The sequence below is a fragment of the Rhinopithecus roxellana genome, chromosome 19 (assembly GCF_007565055.1).
Source record: "Rhinopithecus roxellana isolate Shanxi Qingling chromosome 19, ASM756505v1, whole genome shotgun sequence".
NCBI lineage: Eukaryota > Metazoa > Chordata > Mammalia > Primates > Cercopithecidae > Rhinopithecus > Rhinopithecus roxellana.
Window position 1 is genome coordinate 82,411,310 of NC_044567.1, and position 23,892 is coordinate 82,435,201.

The window sequence follows — 23,892 nt, forward strand, 5'->3', positions numbered from 1 at the left end:
GTCTCAGCCTCCCAAAGTGCTGGGATTACAGGCTTGAGCCACCGCGCCCCGCCAACACATTTTCTTTATCCAGTCCACCACTGATGGGCATCTAGGTTGATTCCGTATCTTTGCTATTGTGAATAGTGCTGCAATGAACATATCTGTATATATCTTTATGGTAGAATAATTTATATACCTTTGGCTATATCCTCAGTAATGGGATTGCTGGGTCGAATGATAGTTCTATTTAAAGGTCTTTGAGAAATCTCCAGACTGCTTTCTGCAGTGGCTGAACTAATTTACATTCCCACCAGCAGAGCATAATCATTCCCTTTCCTCCACAACCTCATCAGCATTTGTTATTTTTTTGCTTTTTAATAATAGCCATTTGACTGGTGTGAGATGGTGTCTCGTGGTTTTGATCTGCATTTCCCTATTCATTCATGACATGGAGCATTTTTTCATATGCTTGTTGGTTGCATGTATGTATTCTTCTGAGAAGTATTTGTTCATGTCCTTTGTCCATTTTTTAATGGGGTTGTTTTTGGTTTGTTGATTTGTTTAAGCTCCTTACAGATTCTGGATATTATACCTTTGTTGGATGCATAGTTTGCAAATAATTTCTCCCATTCTGCAGGTTGTCTGTTTGCTCTGTTGATAGTTTCTTTTGCTGTGCAGATGCTCTTTAGTTTAATTAGGACTCACTTGTCAATTTTTCTTTTTGTTACAACTGCTTTCGGAGTCTTCATCATGAAGTCTTTGCCAGAACCAATGCCCAGAATGGTATTTGTAGGTTTTCTTCTCAGGTTTTTATAGTCTTAGGTTTTACATTTTTTAATCCATCTTGAGTTTATTTCTGTATAAGGTGAAAGGTAGGGCTCTGGTTTCAATCTTCTGCCTGTGATTAGCCAGTTACCCCAGCACCATTTATTAAACAGGAAGTCATTTCCCCATTGTTTGTTTTTACTGGCTTTGTTGAATATCAGATGATTGTAGGTGTGTGACTTTATTGCTGTGTTCTCTAACTTGTTCCATTGGTCTATGTATAGTAGCCTCCTAATTCTTCTAATTATTATTACAAAGTAAACTAAGGAAATAACATTTTATTACTTCTTGTTAATAACATTAATTATAATTAGTTTATGAGCTAATTAAGAGCACATTTTTATAAGGAATGGCAAGTAAGAGGCAGTATCAGAATTCATCACTATAGCAGAGAGTTTTGATGATAAGGAAGAAGTGGTCATTGCAAAGAGATGTATCTGTCACTGACATGGGAAGCAGACAGATGTTGGAAAGCAATTTGCCTAGCACCAAGACTGATTATATTCGATATAAAATGATTATAATACTTTTAAAAGTGGACAATGCTATTTTCTGTCTAATGCATATTATAGGTAGAAATCCACATAAAAATCTACAAACATGAATTAGAATATCATCTTTTTCTCTTCTCTTTTTTTTTTTTTCTTAATTTTCTGCTAGACACACATTTTTATACCTGGTTCATCAATTGCTGATTTTCCTTCTAGGTTCAAGAATACTTCATTCAGGCCAGGCGCGGTGGCTCAAGCCTGTAATCCCAGCACTTTGGGAGGCCGAGACAGGCGGATCACGAGGTCAGGAGATCAAGACCATCCTGGCTAACATGGTGAAACCCCGTCTCTACTAAAAATACAAAAAACTAGCCGGGTGACCTGGCGGGCGCCTGTAGTCCCAGCTACTCGGGAGGCTGAGGCAGGAGAATGGCGTGAACCCGGGAGGCGGAGCTTGCAGTGAGCTGAGATCTGGCCACTGCACTCCAGCCTGGGCGACAGAGCGAGACTCCATCTCAAAAAAAAAAAAAAAAAAAAAAAAGAATACTTCATTCAGAGTTATCATTGAAACACCATAATTCCTTATGCCCTGGTCAGAACACTTATCAAGGTCACTGTAAAGATCTAAAAAGCCAATAATAATAAGTCAATGCAATTAAAAGTATCAATGAGTACATTAAAATACTAATGTCGAAATGTTACTCAAAATAGATGTCTACAAATGTTTTCATATTAAAGCAATCACAATAATCCAAGGAAATCTTTTCTATAAGCTTTAGAACTCAATTTATAGAACAACAGAAAATGCAGTCAGCATAATCATGAACACTTACATATATTCTATGTGATTACACAGTAAGTTACCTGGAAATCTGTTCGTTTTTTCCAAAGGCAAACTTTTTATACAAGCTTTTCTTCACTTTCTGTTGTTAACTTGGCATCAGGAATGTGCTGTTTAATAAGGGATGTGATTTTCTCTGTGTCACACATTTCATTCCTGTGTAAACTATTATATCAAAGGAGCCATAAGTCTCTTGAATTCTTTTCCAACACCACTACTCATGAAAAGATAGTTTTTTATTAAACAGTTTATATGTATCACAGGCATATTCTACTTAACTGTAGTAATTGGTTCCTGCAAATCACATACTCCACTTCAAATTGCTAATTCAACTTCAAAGTGCTAATTGGTAGCCTATTTTGCATTATTTTAAATGGAAAAATCATAGTACATATCAACACCAATTTCTCTAAATGTAATTAAAGCAGTGACATTTTAGCATACATACACACATACACAAACACACACATATATACACATATATATATACATATATAAAACTATCACAATTGTGCTATGTGTGTGATATATATAAAAAAATCATGATAGGATATAAAATACAAGAAACACTGCTTCTTAATAAATGGAAAATTAATAAGGTTTTTAATAAACAGTTGTTTTCTATGCAGTAAGTGGTTTCTCTTAATGTCAACAACTTCTATTTGCAGAGCTTGTTTGTGAGTATTTGATGCTTTCTAAAATGTTCCCATGTGATATTCTGCCATTCTATCAATGAGATTTGGAATATAACTACAGAATTTTAGTGCAAAGTGTTTTGCTAAAATTAATCAATGGCTTATTGAGGACATAAAGATAATTTTTTCTATACAAATATTGGCTTAAAAATGTTGTACAGACTGGGCATGGTGGCTCCGCTTGTAATTCCAGCACTTTGGAAGGCCGAGGCAGGCGGATCATGAGGTCAGGAGGTCGAAACCATCCTGGCCAACATGGTGAAACTCCGTCTCCACTAAAAATACAAAAAATTAGCTGGGTGTGGTGGTGCATGCCTGTAATCCCAACTATTCAGGAAGTTGAGGCAGGAGAATCCCTTGAACCAGGGAGTCGGAGGTTGCAGCCACTGCACTGCAGCCTGGCGACAGAGCGAGACTCCGTCCTCAAAAAAAAAAAAAAAAAAAAAAAACATTGTTTTGAGAAGTATATACTTTGTTTTTTAATTAGCATGCTTAAAACCAAGAGATAACCAACAAAGGAAATGTTAATGAGGGAGACATTTTGGGCTGTTTATTGCAAAACAATTTCTACCAAAAGTTAACTTGCCTTTCTTACATTTCTAAAGGCTTCTATAAAATGTTACCCTCATATTAATATGCTCATTTAGAAATAACCACACCTAGAATACATACCTTAAATGATATCCAATACCCCACTTTCGCTTCAGAAACAAAGATGATCCTGCACATTTCAACTTCCCTTTAGACAGAAATACTTTCCTATCTGAGTAGAAAGGAAGATTCAAAAAATTATGTGAAGAAAATTCCTTACATGGTATATTCTCTACTTTGGATACGAAAACACTGAATGAAATTTGCAAGATCAATACAACCGTAATGTCATTAAGCCCTGGGTGCAGTATCATTTCTAATCCACATGCCTATTGTGAAACAGGCCTCAGAAATTCACGCATTCCCCATAGCTAATCAAGTGCCACAAAACTTTCCAAGGATGGCCTGATTCTTCACCTCTTCCTTTGTCTACATACTTTGCTATGTAACTTGGCAGGGTTACACCCCATGTGACTCGTTGTAGTCAATGACATGTGGAGGCTTGAAATGGGCTTCTGCAAATAAACTGCAAACAAGATTTTCTTCTTTTGAAAACAGGCTATTAAAAATAACTCTCATGTTAAATCTTTAAATAACTAGTTGGAATAAAGAAGCCAAGAATCACCAGCCAAGATGTCAGCCTCATCCATGAATTGGGTACTGAAGAGGATAACCCGGTCTACTTTATGCTCCTTCAGGAGGCTCCACACTCGGTGCCTCAAAAAGGGATCCAATCCAGCAGTTGGTTCATCTAGTAGCAAAACCTACAGAGGAGGAAACATATGAAAGCATCTTCCTCTTCACAGTGAGGATCTTCAGAAAGCACCATGAAAACTAGTATGATTTCTAGACTCAAATACAGTCCTCCACCAGATCCCTAATGTCAGGCCTCTGAGCCCAAGCCAAGCCATCGCATCCCCTGTGACTTGCACGTATATATGCCCAGATGGCCTGAAATAACTGAAGAATCACAAAAGAAGTGAAAATGCCCTGCCCCGCCTTAACTGATGACATTCCACCACAAAAGAAATGAAAATGGCCGGTCCTTGCCTTAAGTGATGACATTACCTTGTGAAAGCCCTTTTCCTGGCTCATCCTGGCTCAAAAAGCTCCCCCACTGAGCACCTTGTGACCCCCCACTCCTGCCCACCAGAGAACAACCCCCCTTTGACTGTAATTTTCCTTTACCTACCCAAATCCTATAAAACGGCCCCATCCTTATCTCCCTTTGCTGACTCTCTTTTCAGACTCAGCCTGCCTGCACCCAGGTGATTAAAAAGCTTTATTGCTCACACAAAGCTTGTTTGGTGGTCTCTTCGCACGGACACCTAACAAGCTTGACTGGTACTTTATTATAAATTTTCCCTCACATTTGGTAACTACAGTAGAAGTTGGACTTTAATAATAGTTGTATATCCTCCAACCTAAATTAATTTTAAAAATACATTTTTTTCTCTCACCTGAGGATCTCCTAAGATGGCAATCCCTAATGTTAGCTTTCGCTTCTGCCCACCACTTAATTTCTTAGCAATAATGTCTTGAATGCTTTGCATATCTAATTCCATTATAATTCTTTTTACCTATCAAAAAAAAACTCTGTGTTAGCAATACCAAATATTTTACTTTAAGCAGTTTTTACTCTCTAAAAATGAAAAGAATTTACTGTAGAACTTCACTGATTAAGCTTTATCTATCAAAGAGTAAAGTAGGCCGGGCGCGGTGGCTCAAGCCTGTAATCCCAGCACTTTGGGAGGCCGAGGCGGGTGGATCACGAGGTCAGGAGATTGAGACCCTCCTGGCTAACACGGTGAAACCCCGTCTCTACTAAAAATACAAAAAACTAGCCGGGCGCGGTGGCGGGCGCCTGTAGTCCCAGCTACTCGGAGGCTGAGGCAGGAGAATGGCGGGAACCCGGGAGGCGGAGCTTGCAGTGAGCCGAGATCGCGCCACCGCACTCCAGCCTGGGCAACACAGCGAGACTCCGCTCTCAAAAAAAAAAAAAAAGTAAAGTAATAGCTGAACAAAAAAAATATAGTCAAAAGTAAATTATTTCCAAAGCCATCAATTTTAATGTGTTCCTCTACCTCTTGTTTCACTTCCTTTGGCTGAATCCCTTTTATTTTAGCAAATACCCTGAGGTTTTCTCTCACAGTGAGGAAGTCAAACTGAAAATTGAACTGTGGACAAAATCCAATGTTCTGTCTAATTTCTTCCATGTCAGTTATTTCAGAGAGTTGGGTATTATAAATAGTGGTTGATCCTATAAATAGAAAATTAAAAGGCTTTACTGCCAGAATGCTAATTCTATGCAGAGTGATAATATATGTCACTATTTAGATTTTGTTCAAAAAACTTGTTTTTATTAAAGAAACTTCACGTTTTCCAATTGCATAATTAATACATTGAATAATTCAGATTACTCTTAACGTAAATATCTGTGTCCACAGCAATGCAAAGTACACATGGAATGTCAAATAATAGTGGAATACAGATACAAATGTTTTCATGAATTTATGTACATATGAGATAAATATTTCCTGTTCTAAATTATTCAACTGTGTAACAAGTCCAATATATAGAAAAATTTTTACACAATCAAATCAATTTACAACTTGCTTTTTCAGCCAACTTACTTTATAAAACTATTTTCTCACCTTCTGTAGAAACAGACAATCCACTAAGAATGTTTAGCAGTGTTGATTTACCAGCTCCATCATGCCCAAGTATTGCAGTGATCTGTCCTTCATATATGTCAAAAAATATGCCTGTTTTAGAATAAAATGTGGAAATTAGATTTTGGATTATATGCAGATGGAATGGACCTTAAAATTGGAAAAGTAAAATATATGTCAGCATTTCATTTCATTGGTATCTTAATACATCCCCTATTAAATTATACATTTAATTGTATAAGTGATGTATTCATGAAGACAAAGCTTCAATTTGTCTGAGAAACTGGATCAAGACTGGGAATATAATAAATTCCTACCTTCTTGCTTCCTTCAAATCCTTTGAATGTCAAAGAATCTGTACATTTAATATTTAATAAAGCAAAGACTACTAGGAATAAAAACAAAACAGTTTATTTGCTTCCTAGGCAAAGGAAAGCAGTGTGGCTTAAGAAATTGTCTCCCTGAGACTTGCAGAGCTAGAAACAGAAAGTCTGGGTGTAGAGAAAAGGGGGAGAGTTTATTTCATATTTGGAGGGCGGTAGAATTGGTAAGGAGAACATTGGTGAACTATCTCCTGGTACTGGTCATCATTCTGCTTTATATCACAAAAGTATGGGCATGATATTTAGAAATGTCTGCTGGGATCTAAGACATGTCACAGGCATTTTCACATATATGTGCCTAAGGCTTGACAACTTTTTCTTTAATGTTTGAAAACTTAACTCCACCAGAAAACAAGAATTCAGTTAGCATGCCAGAAATTTTAGGAGATTCTCTGAAGACAGAAAACAGAGGAAATTAGATTGTCAGAGAGTCAAAAATCAGGCAAACCACAGCCCAAAATAGACAATGAAGAGTTCTATGAAAGTAAAACCAATTTCACTGATACTTCAAGCTTAGTTTGAGAAAGTCAGGTCAAAGATTATAAACCGGTATAAACCATGCATTCCTATTTTTGAAAAAATATTTTATATATAAATGTATATATAGAAAAAAGATAATATATTATTGGTGATTATCCTTCATGGTAGAAACATATTTTTAATTTTTTTGTTTTCTCCATATTTATTCTCGAATGTTCCACAATAATTACTTATATTTTCAGATCACAAAAATGTCTTTGTGTTTTAATTTAAAACATTATCAAGCAATGAAGTTTTTCTTTTTACCTTGCAATGCTTCTACTTTTCCAGTCTTTCCATTATATTCTTTTTTAACATTTCTGATTCTGAAAGAAGATGAAGTAATTTGGAGGTAAATGCATTTTCTAATATTAATAACACAGATTACAGTTCATAACTAAGTCTGACCTTCACAGTAAAGAGTATCACTCTCAATGGGATCTAAGGAGGGCAGTAGAAAAAGCCCTCCCCTCACCACTCCCAAAAGAGATTTACACAGACCTGCTAATACTCTTACAAAGCTTGGCGTTTCATATATTCCAGCTATTTCTCTAAGTTATCAAATGAATAAGGGAAAGCTAAAATTGAAAAAAAAAAGAGAAGAAGGCAAGAAGGGAGAGAAAGAAAAAAAGGGAGAGAGGCTTTCCCTCAATCTTGAAACCCTCTCAATCATTATCTTTCACAGGCAAATTTGTCAAAATAATAATCTTTACTCCCTATTTCCATTTCTTTATCCCACATTTATTTCCCAGCCTAAGACAATAGAGCTTCTCACCTTACCACTCCACAATAAACTATTCTCAGCGAAATTCATCAATGACCATTCTAGTTATCAAATCTAATGAACACTTTTTAGTCCTTATTTGATATCCCTCATCACTGTTTTAAACTATTACTCACTCTTTTCATAAGTCCCTACTTCCCTGGCTTCTACACTTTGGCTTCCACATCTTCCTCTTACTATTCCGTTTTGGCATACTTTATGGACTCCTTAAATTGGATTCTATACTTGACCAACTATTTTTCTTATTCTCAAACCTTTGCCATACAATCTTACCCACTCTCGTGGCTTCAACTGCTACCTAAATTCTAATGATTCCCAAATTTGTGTTTTAGAGATTTCTTCAAAGTTTCAGATATTCTGCTTTTTACTATATATCTGCACTTGGATATCAAACTGAATGCATTATATTTTCCTCTAAACCGGCCCACTTCCATTCTCTATCTCAGTTAGCATTTCTACTATCTACCCACAAACTCAAGCTAACAGCCTGAGAGGCATCCTTAACTCTCTCTCTCCCTTTTTCACCCCATCCTGTGACCTACAAAATTATTACAATTTAACTTCAAGAATTTATGAATTTAACTTTATAAATCTATTTGAATTTATCTCTTTACCACTTTTCTTTTACCTTCTTGCCCAGGCTCTTTTCATCTTTCACCTCAACCAGGGCTATGACCTCTGTGCTGGATTTTTAATTATCCCTTTTCTATCAGCAACAATCTCTTTTCTTCTGCAATGCAGAGGACATACCAGGGACTAGATTTCACAGAACCCTCTTTTCAGTATCAGATTTTGCTAATGAGAAGGACGTGGGCAAGATTTGGAGAGCAGAAATGAAGCAAGGTCATTATTCTCGGTTCACATGAGCCAAGCGCATATTTGCAGGCTCGAGGTTTGCAACAGCTTCTCAGATGTCTTGACAAGTACTGCTTTGCTACTGCAGATTAAGATAACTGGTGAGAGATTTCCCAGAAAATCCCTGACATTTGCAGCAGTATACCGGCAAACTTCTTGAAAAACACCCATTTCTGTGCATCAGGGTAAGGTCCTCCATGGCTATTTCCCGACTTTCTGTCTGTAACTTAACCTTCTCTCCTCTAACTCTTGTATATTTGTGAATCCCTAGTGCCTGTATTAAACCACTTTACTCCCACAATATTTTCAGCAACTCACTTTTCCTGACCAGACCTAGACTGATAAAATACCCTATATATTTCCATTTCTCCAGTTGCATCACCCTCAAATCCATTCTTCATAAAGCTGCCAAAGTGATCTATCAAAGTTCTGGTTACCTAATTTGCCTCCTTAAAAATCATTCAGTGATTCCCCACACTATACAGGATAGCCTACTCTCCTTACCTTGGCAAGCAAAATCTTCCATGATCTGATTTGGTCCCTACCTCTTAAAAGTTTACCTCTCTCTTTTCTTGTACTTTAAGGTCAGAAATGTCAGTTCCTTGTGTTCCCTAGACATACACACTGTCTCTTGCTCTACTAGGTGGCTTATGCCATATCCCATGTATGGAAGGACCTTCACATACCCCACCATACTTTATATGACCAAGATCTTTCTCTTTCATAAGACTCACCTTAAGAGTCACCTCCTTTTGACTTTCCCCACTACACTACACTGGGTTGGATGATCCTTCTTTATTTCTTTTAATTATCTGTGTCCATCTCTACTACTTCTTTTATCAGTTATCTATTTTAGTACCTATTTCCCTAGACTCTGCACTTCCTGAGGTTAAAGACCATCATTAATCTCTGTATCTTAATTCTAGCAGAGGGGTTGATTAATGATGAATAAATTAACAAAGTAATTAATTTGTCAGCAGGAACAGTCTGGTCCAAATGATCAAAGAGTTGCTGGTTTCAGGTATGTTAGGCCACTTCCTATAGGATGTTCCCTGTATCTCTAGGTACAGACAGGGGGAACATCAAGGTAGATGATACTGTATGCAGGTTTAGACAGGCTAGAACCGTCACATTTACCTGAAAATATACTCAATTCACATTAATGTCGCAAGGGCAAATTAGACCTAAGACCACTGAATAGGATGGCTAACATCAACCACTTAGGAGACCCAAATAACCTCTCTTCACACCATACAACCACACCATCTCCATTGTTCACTGGATGAATATGGATCAAACTCACGATTCTGGGCATTTATTGAACCATGCCCTAAAAGATGAGCTTTTGGCCTGACAAAGGAGGAAATAATATAATTTAGTCCTAATTTAATTTGTTATGTGCAACAATACTAAGTCTTCTGTTGTCAATGTAATGACTATAAGAATTAATAGGCTGGCCGGGCGCGGTGGCTCAAGCTTGTAATCCCAGCACTTTGGGAGGCCGAGACGGGCGGATCACGAGGTCAGGAGATCGAGACCATCCTGGTTAACCCGGTGAAACCCCGTCTCTACTAAAAAATGCAAAAAAACTAGCCGGGAGAGGTGGCAGGCGCCTGTAGTCCCAGCTACTCGGGAGGCTGAGGCAGGAGAATGGCGTAAACCCGGAAGGCAGAGCCTGCAGTGAGCTGAGATCCGGCCACTGCACTCCAGCCTGGGCGACAGAGCGAAACTCCGTCTCACAAAAAAAAAAAAAAAAAAAAAAAAAAAAAAAAAAAAAAAGAATTAATAGCAAAGAAAGTGATAAACTATAGCTACAGAATAACTGTAAAAGTCTTCATGCAGGAGATAGGACTTGAAAGACTACTAAAAATTATAGAATTTGAGAAATTTCCTCAACTCCAGGGAATAGAGAACTTTCACCTTGATCTTTTCATGTTAGGTTATAGTATTCTCCTTCTCCTGTTGTCTCCTTCCTCATTTCCCACTGCTCCCAGATACTTTCATCAATCACCTACATATCTGTTTCAAAATAAGGTGAATTGATATTGGTCTAACTGATTTAGTATATTTGGGATATTCCTAATAGCTAATATTTATTGAATACCTAGCGATGAGCCATGTAAAAGCTTTACACGTGATAGCTCATTGACTTTTTATGACAAATTGTGTATTATTTTTTGTTGTTGTTGTTTTTTGTTTTTTGAGACGGAGTCTTGTTCTGTTGCCCAGGCTGGAGTGCAGTGGCGCCATCTCGGCTCACTGCAAGCTCTGCCTCCTGGGTTCAGGCCATTCTCCTGCCTCAGCCTCCCCAGTAGCTGGGACTACAGGTGCCCGCCACCATGCCCAGCTAATTTTTTTTTTTTGAATTTTTAGTAGAGACGGGGTTTCACCATGTTAGCCAGGATGGTCTCGATCTCCTGACCTCGTGATCTGCCCGTCTCGGCCTCCCAAAGTGCTGGGATTACAGGCGTGAGCCACCGCGCCCGACCAACAAATTGTGTATTATTGTTATGCTCATTTTTAAGATGAAGAAACTGATGCAAAGGGGCAAAGCCAGGATTCAAACCAGTTGGTTTAAATCTACAGACTATATCATAATCACTATGATCTACTGTCTCCTGAAAAAATACTTTTAAAAAGATACCTTTACATAAATAGAATGCCACTTAAGAATATTGCCCAAAAATCTTGAATAAAATAAGCAAACACCTAGGGAAGTATGCACTAAATTATAGCAGAATCTTTTACTGATAGTTCTCCCTGCATTATTTCTTACTTGTATACTCTCAGTCAATCAAACCAGTTTGAATGTACAACTAACATTTATGCAGTCCCTATTATGTAACAGGCATATATGTTTAATTATCTTATTGATTATTTATATTATTAAAGATGAAAGAGAGGCATTATATTCTATTTACTTATTTATTTATTTTTGAGACAGGGTCTGGGTCTGTCGCCCAGGCTGGAGTGCAAGTGGTACTATATCTGCTCAAACTCCATCTCTTGGGCTCAAGCCATCCTCCCACGGTCAGCCTCCCCAGTAGCTGGGACTACAGGCACGCACCACCATGCCTGGCTAATTTTTGTATTTTTTGTAAAGACAGAGTTTCGTCATGTTGAGCTCAGGCTTGTCTCAAACTCCTGAGTTCAAGTGATCCGCCCACCTGGTCTACCAAAGTACTGAGATTACAGGTGTGAACCACTGCACCTGGCCATATATTCTTAGAAATGAATGAAAAAGAAGCTTAGATAGTTCATATAGTTTAACTGAAAGTCACAAAGCTATTAAATTGTGAAGAGACCTTTTGACTTCAAAATTTCAGTCCCTATACTCCCTAAAGGAAGATAGCCTGTTTGAAACACATGTATAATATATACTTATATGCTTATATACTGCATATGTATACATATACATATGTATACACATACATGTATAATATATACTTATATACTGCATATGTATACATATACATAACACAGATGTATGTGTGTGTTAGAAGACAAAGCAGAGAGGGAGTATAAGTGGTGGGAGATGATAAGATGGAAGACAGAAGATGAGAGACAAGAAAATGATAGGTCTCTCAAATTTTACTGTTGACAATATCAACAGTATTTACTTTGAAAATGGTGAATGAGAGGAATTTAAGATGATGGCAGAGAATAAAAAAAAGAAAAGAACACATCATCTGTATCAACATTTGACCTGCAGCTTCATTTATTAAGCTTTTACCTATAAGTGTACATAATTTCTTAGTTACCTTATGGCTTCTTTTCCATGGAATTCTGGAGAAACCGGTTCAAAAGAGTCATCAGAGGAATTCTCAGAATTTATTTCATTCTCAAAGATTTCATGATGAGTATTTTGATGTTTGGACCAAAAGGAAGACTTACGGAAAAATAATGGAGAATCCCCATGGCCATCTTTATCTAATTAATAAAGATACAATTACATATTGCATCAATTAAACCACATCAATAAAAAGGAACATCTGTCCTTTACTTGATATCAATTTTGAACTTAATTTATTATCTTGGGCATTTACATTTATAATGTTCAAAATAAACCATTACAGGTGCATTAAAGTTAAGACAGAGCTGTGGCTTTCAATAAGTTATCAGCTGTGATTGAGAAAAGTAAAAGTGCTCACGAGAGGGAATACAGTTCCAGCTGTAGGGAATCATATCAAACATCAAGAACGTCACTTTTTGGATTTCCAGACATTTGGATGCTAAAAAAAGAGATGTGTAAGCTGATCCTGCCATAGCATATGCAGACATATTATTTTGATAATATAGAAAAAATATTGAAAATAGTGAGCATATAATTCATGATAAATTAAAAGAGACCTTTTTTCCGAGTCCTAAGAATACAACAAAAGCACAAAAATGAACATATTAAGAATGTAAAGGTAGACATATGGCTGGATAACTTTTGTCAAATAGGAAAAAGACATAGAAAGGAAGAAAATTAAAATTAAAGGATCATATGTAAGAAGCATGGGAAATATTTTTAATTCATTAGAAAAATTAAACACAGATTAAATTGTTTCTGCCATAAGTCTTCTTATGTTTTATTTTATATAAATTTTTTCAACCAGATACATATATAATTCTTTGACTTTTTATGACCTGGAATTATACAGGGATCTGTATCAAGAGATAGTTCATATCATTCCCCAGTAGAAGGGGCTCTACGTGTAATCAAGTAAAAATGGTTTGACAGTTAAATGGACTTATATCTATTAGAGTAGAAAATACAGGTGCAGATCTAAAGAAGGAAAGAGAATAATATGAGATGGTGTTTTAATTATATATCCACAAAATAGGAATTTATTGGTGGTAAGAGGAGGAAATTTAAAAGATTTTTCAGAAACTATAGGATAATTAAAAGAATACAGAATTTTCACACATAATATTTTACTACAAGCTGTTACTGAAAGTTAATATAATGTAGGGGGATGAAGCTGAGCAAAAGAAGAGCTAAAGAAGAGACAGAATATACAAACTTCTTGATATATGAAAGCAAAAGATGTTGATGACATGTAGAAAAATGTATGGGAAAGAATGGACAAGTTATAGACAGAAATTCTTTGACAAGAGAAATGAAAATAGTATTGTGGTTTTAGAGATATTATGTGGGAGAGAAGAAATGTTCAAAAATGAAAATATGTAAGCACATCTAGAGTTGAACTAGCCAAAAAGAGAAATTATACTATAAAAAAACAAAGCAAAAATTTTAGAAGGGAAAACAAATTAAAATTCAAAAATGAAATAATTTTATTCATAGAAACTATAGTATTTTTAAAACGTATCAAAAATCAAACTAATGTTTTATATTCTTGTTTTGCTACTACTATAGTTATTGCCTGTCCTCGTTAGTGCCTCACCTCTAGTAGCCAAAGCCAGAAACCAGTGAGCCAATCCTCATCTCTTTTCCCTCTCTCTCACTTCCCCCAACTTCTATATAATTAACCACCAAATCAGATTATTTCTATTACCTAAGAATTTCGTGAGTCTGTTCTCCCCTCTACATTATGATGACATCTTAATTTGATCCTCTCAAACAGATTAGTATCCACCTGCTTTGAGCCCATTCTTCATGCAGCTGCCAGAGAGAGCTTCCTAAAATGCAAATCTCACCAGTGAAAGAGCATACATACACTACTACTTCAGTCTGTCTCCATTTTTGCACCAGTCATTCTAATGCTTTTGGATTTTTTGTACAAACAATATTTCAAGATACAAATATATTGTGTTAAGGATAGTTTCAAAGCCTATCTGTTATGCTATAACCATCACTGAAAAAATGAAATGATATTTTCACTACAAAATACAGATAGAGAAAAGCTATGATCTCACAATAGAGAAGACAACTTCAAATTAAAGAATTAAGGTATATAAATAAATTTCACATTCCTTCTCTTATCTGACAAGGTGAAAATTTTGTCAGAGATCATCACCAACACTTGAGTTGCCCAAGGGGACACAATCCAAAATTCTGTACATGCCGTATCAAGTGAAAATTATGACCAGGCACCTATAGAGGGGCTTATTGGAGATAAGCCTCAGAATCTCAGGGATCTTTACATGCTATAGTGTCCTGTGCATAGCTGTTCACAAGCATGTGCATCTGGAAAAATCTCCCAGTAATTCTTATAAACTGGTTAATAATTTCTACATCACAGACTCCTACTATGCACCAACTATGCCAAACAATTTTTAATTTCCCTTATGATATACTATTTCACATTGCTGAGCATACATGCTGTTGACTCTATGGCTGGATAACTGCTGTCAAATAGGAAAGGATATAGAAAGAAAGAAAATTAAAATGTATCGCTGAGCATACATGCTGTTGACAATATGGCTGTAGACAAAATGTGTTTTCAAGATTCTTTCAGATGATTTGTTTTTGAGAATCTTCTCCACAAGATAAACTTACTTACCCTCTAAATGCAATTTGAGGTGTTTCCTCCATGCCTTTTCTAATTTGACAACCCTAGAACTTACCCTCTCATGGAACCTTGTGGTATCCTCTCTTATTACACTTCTTACACTACATTTAACTACTAATTTACATCAGTATTTCCAGTGCTAACTCCAAAAGCCTTGAAGACTCAGACTGTTAACCCATCGTAGGCTTCAATAAGCAGTTACATTTTAAATGGATAAGTAGATTACATCTGATGTCTAATTGGTACAGATATCATTAGCAATTCTTAGCTTGTTTTGGTTCAGTAAAATAATTATAAATGTAAAAACATTAGGCCGGGCGCGGTGGCTCAAGCCTGTAATCCCAGCACTTTGGGAGGCCGAGACGGGCGGATCACGAGGTCAGGAGATCGAGACCATCCTGGCTAACACGGTGAAACCCTGTCTCTACTAAAAACTACAAAAAACTAGCCGAGTGACGTGGCGGCGCCTGTAGTCCCAGCTACCCGGGAGGCTGAGACAGGAGAATGGCATGAACCCGGGAGGCGGAGCTTGCAGTGAGCTGAGATCCAGCCACAGCACTCCAGCCTGGGTGACAGAGCGAGACTCCGTCTAAAAAAAAAAAAAAAAAAAAAAAAAAAAAAAAAAAAAAAAAAAAAAAATTTACATATAACCTGGTCTAAAAATAAAGATTTGAAAGATGCTTATAAAAATTTAGATTGACCAGGCACAGTGGCTCACACCTATAATCCCAGCACTTTGGGAGGCCAAGGCAGCTAAATGGCTTGAGGCCAGGAGTTTGAGACCAGACTGGATAACATGAGCATTAGATCAGAGTTTCAAAGTTCTAGTCCAAATTCTGCTAAATGTGTTCTTGGCCAGTCATATAACTTCTCTAGATCACTGTTTTGGCACCTCTAAGATGCATCTTCTGGACTAAATAATGAACTAAAAGCTGATCATTAAAAGTATAGATTATACAAACAGGAATTGAAAGGAAAAAGTCAAATTCAGTGTTCCCAGGTTTAAAGATTACCTGTGCTTCTGGGCAGTGGGGCTGGAGGAATATTGGAAAAGAAAAACAAGATGACTATGAATAAGTGAAGGACTTAAATAAACATGAAAATGTTGCCTATTAAAATGCTAATTAAATTCTAGAGATGAGGAATTTGTGTTACCATATTAATTATCAAAAAGCTCTCAGTTGGATGTAAAACTTGTAATTCTAATCACAACAGAAGATCATGAAGGGGAACTGGTAAAAGCACAAATGTAATATCCCTGGAATTACCATAAGTCTGGAGTTTGTATCTTTATATCTAACTGTTATAATTGAGCTTCATAGTAGACGGGATTTGAGCATACAATGTCTGTGAACAAAGAACATTAATGTTCTTATTAAAGCTTAAAAACCCACCATCATGTTGTAGAAACTTACCTTATATTTAGGACCTCCAGACATTAGATAGATACAAATGATACAGAAAATGTGATTCTAGAATAATACTTTTCTTTTAAACAAAACATTCTATGTAAAATTTGTCCCCTGACATGCTCAGAGGTATCATTTAAATGAAAAAAAAAAAATGAAGTTGGTATAGCAGACATCAACAAGGTGTGTAATGGGACTTCCTAGCACTTGTTCCCTAGCAGAAACGTTAACTTGAAACAACTATCCACTCAAAAATACCTTCACAAGCGCTAAGGAAACCAGATGACAGAGTATAGCACCTGAGTGTAGTACCTCAGAAATAAGAAAAGGGACGGGCAAGGTGGCTCAAGCCTGTAATCCCAGCACTTTGGGAGGCTGAGGCGGGCGGATCACGAGGTCAGGAGATCGAAACCATCCTGGCTAACACGGTGAAACCCCGTCTCTACTAAAAAATACAAAAAAAACTAGCTGGGCGAGGTGGCGGTGCCTGTAGTCCCAGCTACTCGGGAGGCTGAGGTAGGAGAATGGCGTAAACCCGGGAGGCAGAGCTTGCAGTGAGCCGAGATCCGGCCACTGCACTCCAGCCTGGGTGACAGAGCAAGACTCCGTCTCAAAAAAAAAAAAAAGAAAGAAAGAAGAAAAGGTGCATTGAAGAGGGCAGAAAAGACAGTTTTACAAAACCTGTGCCACCCCTTCCCAACCCGTCAGGCAGCCTAACATGAAAAGTGACACCCACCACTTGAGGAAAGGAGAGATTGTTTCGTGTCTGTGCAAAAAGCATTTTAGTTTGATGTAGACTCTGTCTCACACCAGATAAAAATTGATCCCAACTTGCAAAGCTTCAACTTATGATTTTTCAACTTTACAATGGGTTTATTGGGATGAAATCCCATCGTAAGTTGAGGAATATCTGTACAAAAATCAATTCAAAATGAAGTAAAGACTTAAAAGTAAAACCCGAAACTGTAAAACTACTAGAAGGAAACGGGGGGTGGGGGTGGGGGGAGAAGGCGGAGCTTCATGACATTGGTCTGGGCAATGATTTTTTTTTGGATAGGACCCCAGAAGCATGAACAACAAAACAAAAGTAGACACATGAGATTACATCAAACTAAAAAGCTTTTGCACAGCCAGGAAAGCAATCAACAGAGTAAATAGAAAATATTTGCAAATGATACATCTAATAAGAGGTTAATATACAAAATATGCAGCAAACTCAATAGTAAGAAAAAAAAAAACTCAATTTGAAAATGAGCAAAGACCTGAATAAACATTTCTGAAAAGAAGACTTACAAATGGCCAACAAGAATATGAAAAAGTACTCAACATCACTAATCATCAAGGAAATGCAAATTAAAACCACAATGTGATAGCACCTCACATCTGTTAGAAAGGATGCTATGGAAAAGATGAAAGGTAAAAAGTGTTGGCAAGGATGTGGAGAAAAGGGAAGCCTTGCCACTGTTGGTGAAAATGTAAATTAGCATAACCATTATGAAAAACATGATGGAGGTTCCCAAAAAGGTAAAAATAGAACTACCATATGATTGAGCAATTACACTTCTGGTATACATCCTAAGGAAATGAAACCATGACGTTGAAGAGATATCTGCACTCCCATATTCATTGCAGCATTATTCGCAATAGTCAAGATATGAAAAAACGAACTGCATGTCCATCAAAGGATAAATGGAGAAATAAATTGTGGTATATATATATACAATAGAATACTATTTAGCTTGTAAAAGGAAGGAAATTTTGTCATTTGTGACAACATGCATGAATCTGGAGATACATCATGTTAAGTAAAATAAGCCAGATACAGAAATATAAATACCACATAATCTCACTTATATGTAGAATCTAAAATGTGGAACGAACTAAAATAGAGAATAGAATCTTGGCTACCAGGGCCTGGCAGGGGGTGGGGAGAGGGCAGGGGATGGAGAGGTTGGAAAGATGTTTGTTAGTCAAAGGATACAAAATTTTAGTTAGGTAGGAGGAATAAATTCAAGAGACCCATTGTACAACATGGTGACTATACTTAATAACAATGTATTTTGAAAACTGCTAAGAGAGTAGATTTTAAGTGTTCTCACCACAAAAATAAGTATATGAGGTAATGGATATGTTAATTAGTTAGATTTGGCTAAGTTCACAATGTATATTATTTCAAAACATCATGGGTACGTGGTAAATATATCATGCTTTTGGCAATTAAATTAATTATTTTAAAATTAATTGTGGTCAATAAAGTATAGAGACGGTGAATTACTAATTAAATTTCATAAGAATATATTAGAAAAACATTATGTTTACTACAGAAAGCCAAAAATTTAGTAAAGGGGAAATATGGAATATGGCACAGAATTGAAAAACAGAAAAAATTTTAACCTTGGCAATATACAGCTTATTTCTTCCTCTACCTACTATAAAGAATTCTAATTTTGTCTGCTAGGTTCGTGGGTTTTGGGGGCTAAAGAAAATTAATTTGATTTATATTATAAAGGGTAACGAATGATGGACAAAGACTAAAACAAGAGATTCCAAAGGAAGAAAGCAATGAGAAAATAGAGCAGAGCCTAAACCAATTAGTTGAAGGACACTTTTAAGAATTCAGATGCCAGGCATAGTGGCTCACATTTGTAATCCTAGCACTTTAGGTGGCCAAGGTGGGAGGATCGCTTGAGGCCAGGAGTTTGAGACCAGACTGGTCAATACAGCAAGACCCCACCTCTACAAAAAAATTAAAAATAAAAATTAGTCTGGTATGGTGGCACATGTCTGTGGTCCCAGCTACGGAGGAGGCTGAGGTGGGAGGATAGCTTGAACCTGGGAGGTTAAGGCTGCACTGAGCTATGATGGCACCACTCCACTTCAGCCTAGGTAACAGGGAGACCTTGTCCTCAAAAAAAAAAAGAATTTAGAGAACAGGGTGTTTTACATGCTCTTGCCGTATTTACAAGTGACAGAATGAGTGCATACAGAAGTAGACAAGCTTTAGGATTTGAAGTTCCATTTTGCCTGTTTGAAAAATAACAATAAAGTAATTTTTAAAATTATCAAATATGAGAGTGCTTTTACTGTGACCTGTACCAAGTTAGGGGCAACATGTTAAGATAGTTTTATATGGGTTATGCATGCTACATGCTGCTCTTTAGTCAAAAGAAGAAACTTTATCTAATGAGAGAATTCAATTCATTTCTTCACAGGAATAATTTTCCAAAGTAATTTTGAAGCCAATTTGCCACATACGTAAGAATTTACTCACATGAACATGATACATAATGAAATTAGAAAAGAAAATTGTATTATTTGCCAGTAAGAAGCATAGGGACTAAACTGTAAACGACAGTGTAATAAAGATTAACCAAACATAAAACAAGTCTAGAAGAAAGCTATACATATTTTTCAGATAAAACGTCTGAATTAGAAACCAGATGAATATACTAAAATAAGTAGGGTTTGAAAATGACAGTAATAGTCAGATTCTGACATGTAAGAAATTATGTGTGAGGAAAACATGTATTTTTTTATGGAGTTAAATAAGTACAGTCACATGTCACTGAATGATGGGGATAACTTCTGTGAAATGTGTGATTTTGTCATTGTGCAAACACCATAGAGTGTATTCTATAAACCTAAATGATATAGTCTACTGCACACCTAGGCTATATGGTAGCCCATTGCTCCTAGACTACAAACTTGTACAGCATATTACTGTACTGTATACTATAGGAAATTGTAATACAATGGTATCTCTATCTTATCATATCTCAACATAGAAAAGGTACAGTAAAAATATGGGATTATGATCTTATGTGACCACTGTGGTACCTGTAGTCCATCACTGACCAAAACATCATTATGCAGCACATGACTGTATGTTAGTTTTTAGGATTATATGTGCACACACTATCTACAAATTTTATAGTCATTTAAAAGCCATCTGTAGAGCTTATGCTATTACTTTATAATTATTATTATTATTATTATTATTGTTTCAATAGTTGTGGGGGAACAGGTGATTTTGGTTACATGGATAAGTTATTTAGTGATTATTTCTGAGAGTTCGGTGTACATATCACCCGAGCAGTTTACACTGCATCCAATGTGTAGTCTTTTATCCTTCAACCCCTCATCCTTCCCTCCAAGTCCCCAAAGTTCATTATATTATTCATATGCTTTTGCATCCTCATAGCTTAGCTCTCACTTATAAGCAAGAGCATATGATGTGTGGTGTTCCATTCTTGAGTTAACTTCACTTAGAATAATGGTCTCTGACTCCATCCAGGTTGCTGCAAATGGCATTATTTCATTCTTTCTACGGCTGAGTAGTATTTTATTTTATATATATATATATAAAATATGTATATACACACACACACACATATAATGAAATGTATATATATGACACATTTTCTTTACCCATTCATTGATTGATGGGCATTTGGGTTCGTCCCATATTTTTGCAATATCACTTTACTCCTGCAAAGTGGCCATAATTTAAAAAATCAAAAAAGAATAGATGTTGGCACAGATGTCGTGAGAAGGGAACACATTTACATGGCCATGGGAATGTAAACTTGTACCACCACTATGGAGATTCCTTAAAGAGCTAAAAGTGGAACTACCCTTTGATCCAGCTATCCCACTACTAGTTATCTACCCAGATGAAAAGAAATCACTACATGAAAAAGACACTTGCATATGAATGTTTATTGCAGCACAATTTGCAATTGCAAGAAAAGGGAACCAGCCTTGAATAATGCCATTATTTTATTCCTCTTTAATGGCTGAGTAGTATCCTATGGTGTATATATAGACCATATATATACACATCACATATATTGTATATATGATCTATATATATGCAATATATATGATCTATATATATACACACGCTGCATTTTCTTTATCCACTTGTTGGTAGAGAGCATCTAATGTTCATCAGAGATATTGGTCTGTAGTTTTCTTTTTTTGTTATGCCCTTTCCTGGTTTTGGTATTAGGGTGATCCTGGCTTCATAGAATGATGTAGGGAGGATTCCCTCTTTATCTTTTGAAATAGTGTCAATAGGATAGGTACCAATTCTTCTTTGAGTGTCTGACAGAATTCAGCTATGAATCCGTCTGATACTGGACTTTTTGAGGGGGGAATATTTTATTTACCATTTCAATCTCACTGCTTGTTATTGATCTGTTCAGAGTTTCTACTTCTTCCTGGTTTAATCTAGAAGGGTTGTATATTTCCAGGAATTTATCCGTCTCCTCTAGGTTTCCTAGTTTTTGCACATAAAGGTGTCCCTAGTGGCCTTGAATGATCTTTTGTACTTCTGTGTTATCAGTTGTAATATCTCTCATTTCATTCCAAATTGAGCATATTTGGATCTTCTCTCTTTTCTTGGTGAATCTTGCTAGTGGCCTATCGATTTTGTTAAACTTTTCAAATAACTAGCTTTTTGTTTCATTTATTTTTTGTATTTTTTGTTTCAATTTCATTTAGTTCTGCCCTGATCTTGGTGATTTCTTTTCTTCTGCTGGGTTTGGGTTTGGTTTGTTTTTGTTTCTCTAGTTCCTTGAGGTGTGACCTTCGATTGTCTATTTGTGCTCTTTCAGACTTTTTGATGTAGCTATATTATGCTATGAACTTTCCTATTAGCACTGCTTTTGCCGTATCACAGGGGTTTTGATAGGTTGTGTCACTAGAGTCACTTACTGGGGTCTCGCGACTTCGGGCACAACATTTGGGGGCTCGTCCGGGATTCCCCTAAGCCCACCAGACCCCAGGTCAACGGGTCATCGCTGTGAGCAGATTCGGTAAGTTGGCCAGCTTGAGTCTCTGTGTTGTCTGTAGTCTCTGTGTCGTCTGGAAAAATCCCGCGGGGTCTGTATCGGTGGTCGGCATAGTCTTGGCGGACGTGCTATAAGACAGCCACCAGGGGCCGGTGGGAGACGTCCCCCGGCACCCGTCTGGGGCTCTGTATTTATTAGCCCATCTGGTTCTGATCGGGAGCTAAACCTGAGACGCTGGCAACTATTGTTATGTTAATTACTTAACTTACTTTCATTTTTCAGGACCTACTTGGCAAGAAAAAAAAAAAGAGTACAATACTTCTGGTTTTACTCTTTTCTCTATCTCTCTTTTCTATATCTCTCTTTTCTCTATCTCTAGGATTCTACTACCATGGGTAATAGCCAGAGTACTCCACTCTCCATTCTTATAAATAACTTTAAAGATGTTAAGGCAAGGGGCCATGACCTTAGCATAGAACTCAGAAAAGGGAAATTGGTAACTTTCTGCCACTCGGAATGGCCCACCTTCGGTGTAGGGTGGCCAGCTGAGAGGACCTTCTGTCTCCCCATTATCATTAAGGTAAAATCAAAAATTTTCCTGCCGGGGCGGTCAGGACATCCTGATCAAATCCCTTACATCCTGGTGTGGCAAGACCTTGTGGAAAACCCACCCCCTTGGCTAACTCCTTTTGTGCTGACGCCAGAGCCATGTAGGGCTCTGGTCGTACAGTTCGACAGAACACCCCCGTAGGCCAAAAACACCGTCTGCTCCTCCACCCCCTGTGTTAGAAGACAGTCAGGATCCCCTGCTTTTAGAACCCCCGCCTTATCATCCCCCTCCTGGCCCTCAGCCCCCAGCACCCCCCAGGGAACCTCGAAGAGCGGGAAGCAGCAGCTGCTGCTGCAGCCGGGGCCATCGAAAGTGAAAGTAACTCTGGGGGGCCGGCGGGGCAGACGCGCTCAACGGGAAATATGCTCGCGCCCCCCTGATTCCACTGTGGCTCTCCCCCTGAGGGAAATAGGACCCCTCGATGACACGGGCAACCCTAGACTCCAGTACTGGCCATTCTCCACTAGTGACCTGTACAACTGGAAAACCCAGAATGCTCGGTTTTCTGATAACCCTAAAGATTTAACAGCTCTTTTAGACAGTGTTATGTTTACCCATCAACCAACCTGGGATGATTGTCAACAACTCCTCAGAATTTTGTTCACAACAGAGGAACGAGAAAGAATACAGGTAGAGGCCAGAAAACTGGTTCCGGGAGATGACGGCCAACCTACCGCCAACTCTGACCTCATTAATGCTGCCTCTCCCTTGACCAGACCTGCATGGGACTACAACACGGCAGAAGGTAGGGGAAGGCTACTCGTTTATCGCCAGACTCTAATGGCGGGTCTCCGGGCTGCCGCTCGCAAGCCCACCAATTTGGCCAAGGTATATTCCGTGTTACAGGGAAAAACAGAACGCCCAGCTACCTATCTAGAAAGATTGATGGAAGCCTTTAGACAGTTTACCCCCATGGACCCAGAGTCACCCGAAAACCAGGCAGCTGTTGTCATGTCTTTTGTAAATCAGGCAGCTCCGGACA

General features: G+C 37.5%; 1 protein-coding gene across 1 annotated transcript in view; it reads right to left on the reverse strand.

The window, feature by feature from the left end:
* The window catches only part of ABCA10 (ATP binding cassette subfamily A member 10), an 86,318-nt gene that overhangs the window by 43,017 nt on the left and 19,409 nt on the right, over positions 1-23,892 (reverse strand). Inside the window, 11 exon segments of the mRNA XM_030922570.1 lie at positions 1,484-1,540; positions 1,860-1,922; positions 2,163-2,199; positions 2,202-2,304; positions 3,507-3,597; positions 4,051-4,189; positions 4,886-5,005; positions 5,510-5,685; positions 6,080-6,190; positions 7,267-7,325; positions 12,400-12,568. Of these exon segments, the coding sequence (XP_030778430.1) occupies positions 1,484-1,540; positions 1,860-1,922; positions 2,163-2,199; positions 2,202-2,304; positions 3,507-3,597; positions 4,051-4,189; positions 4,886-5,005; positions 5,510-5,685; positions 6,080-6,190; positions 7,267-7,325; positions 12,400-12,568 (1,125 nt within the window).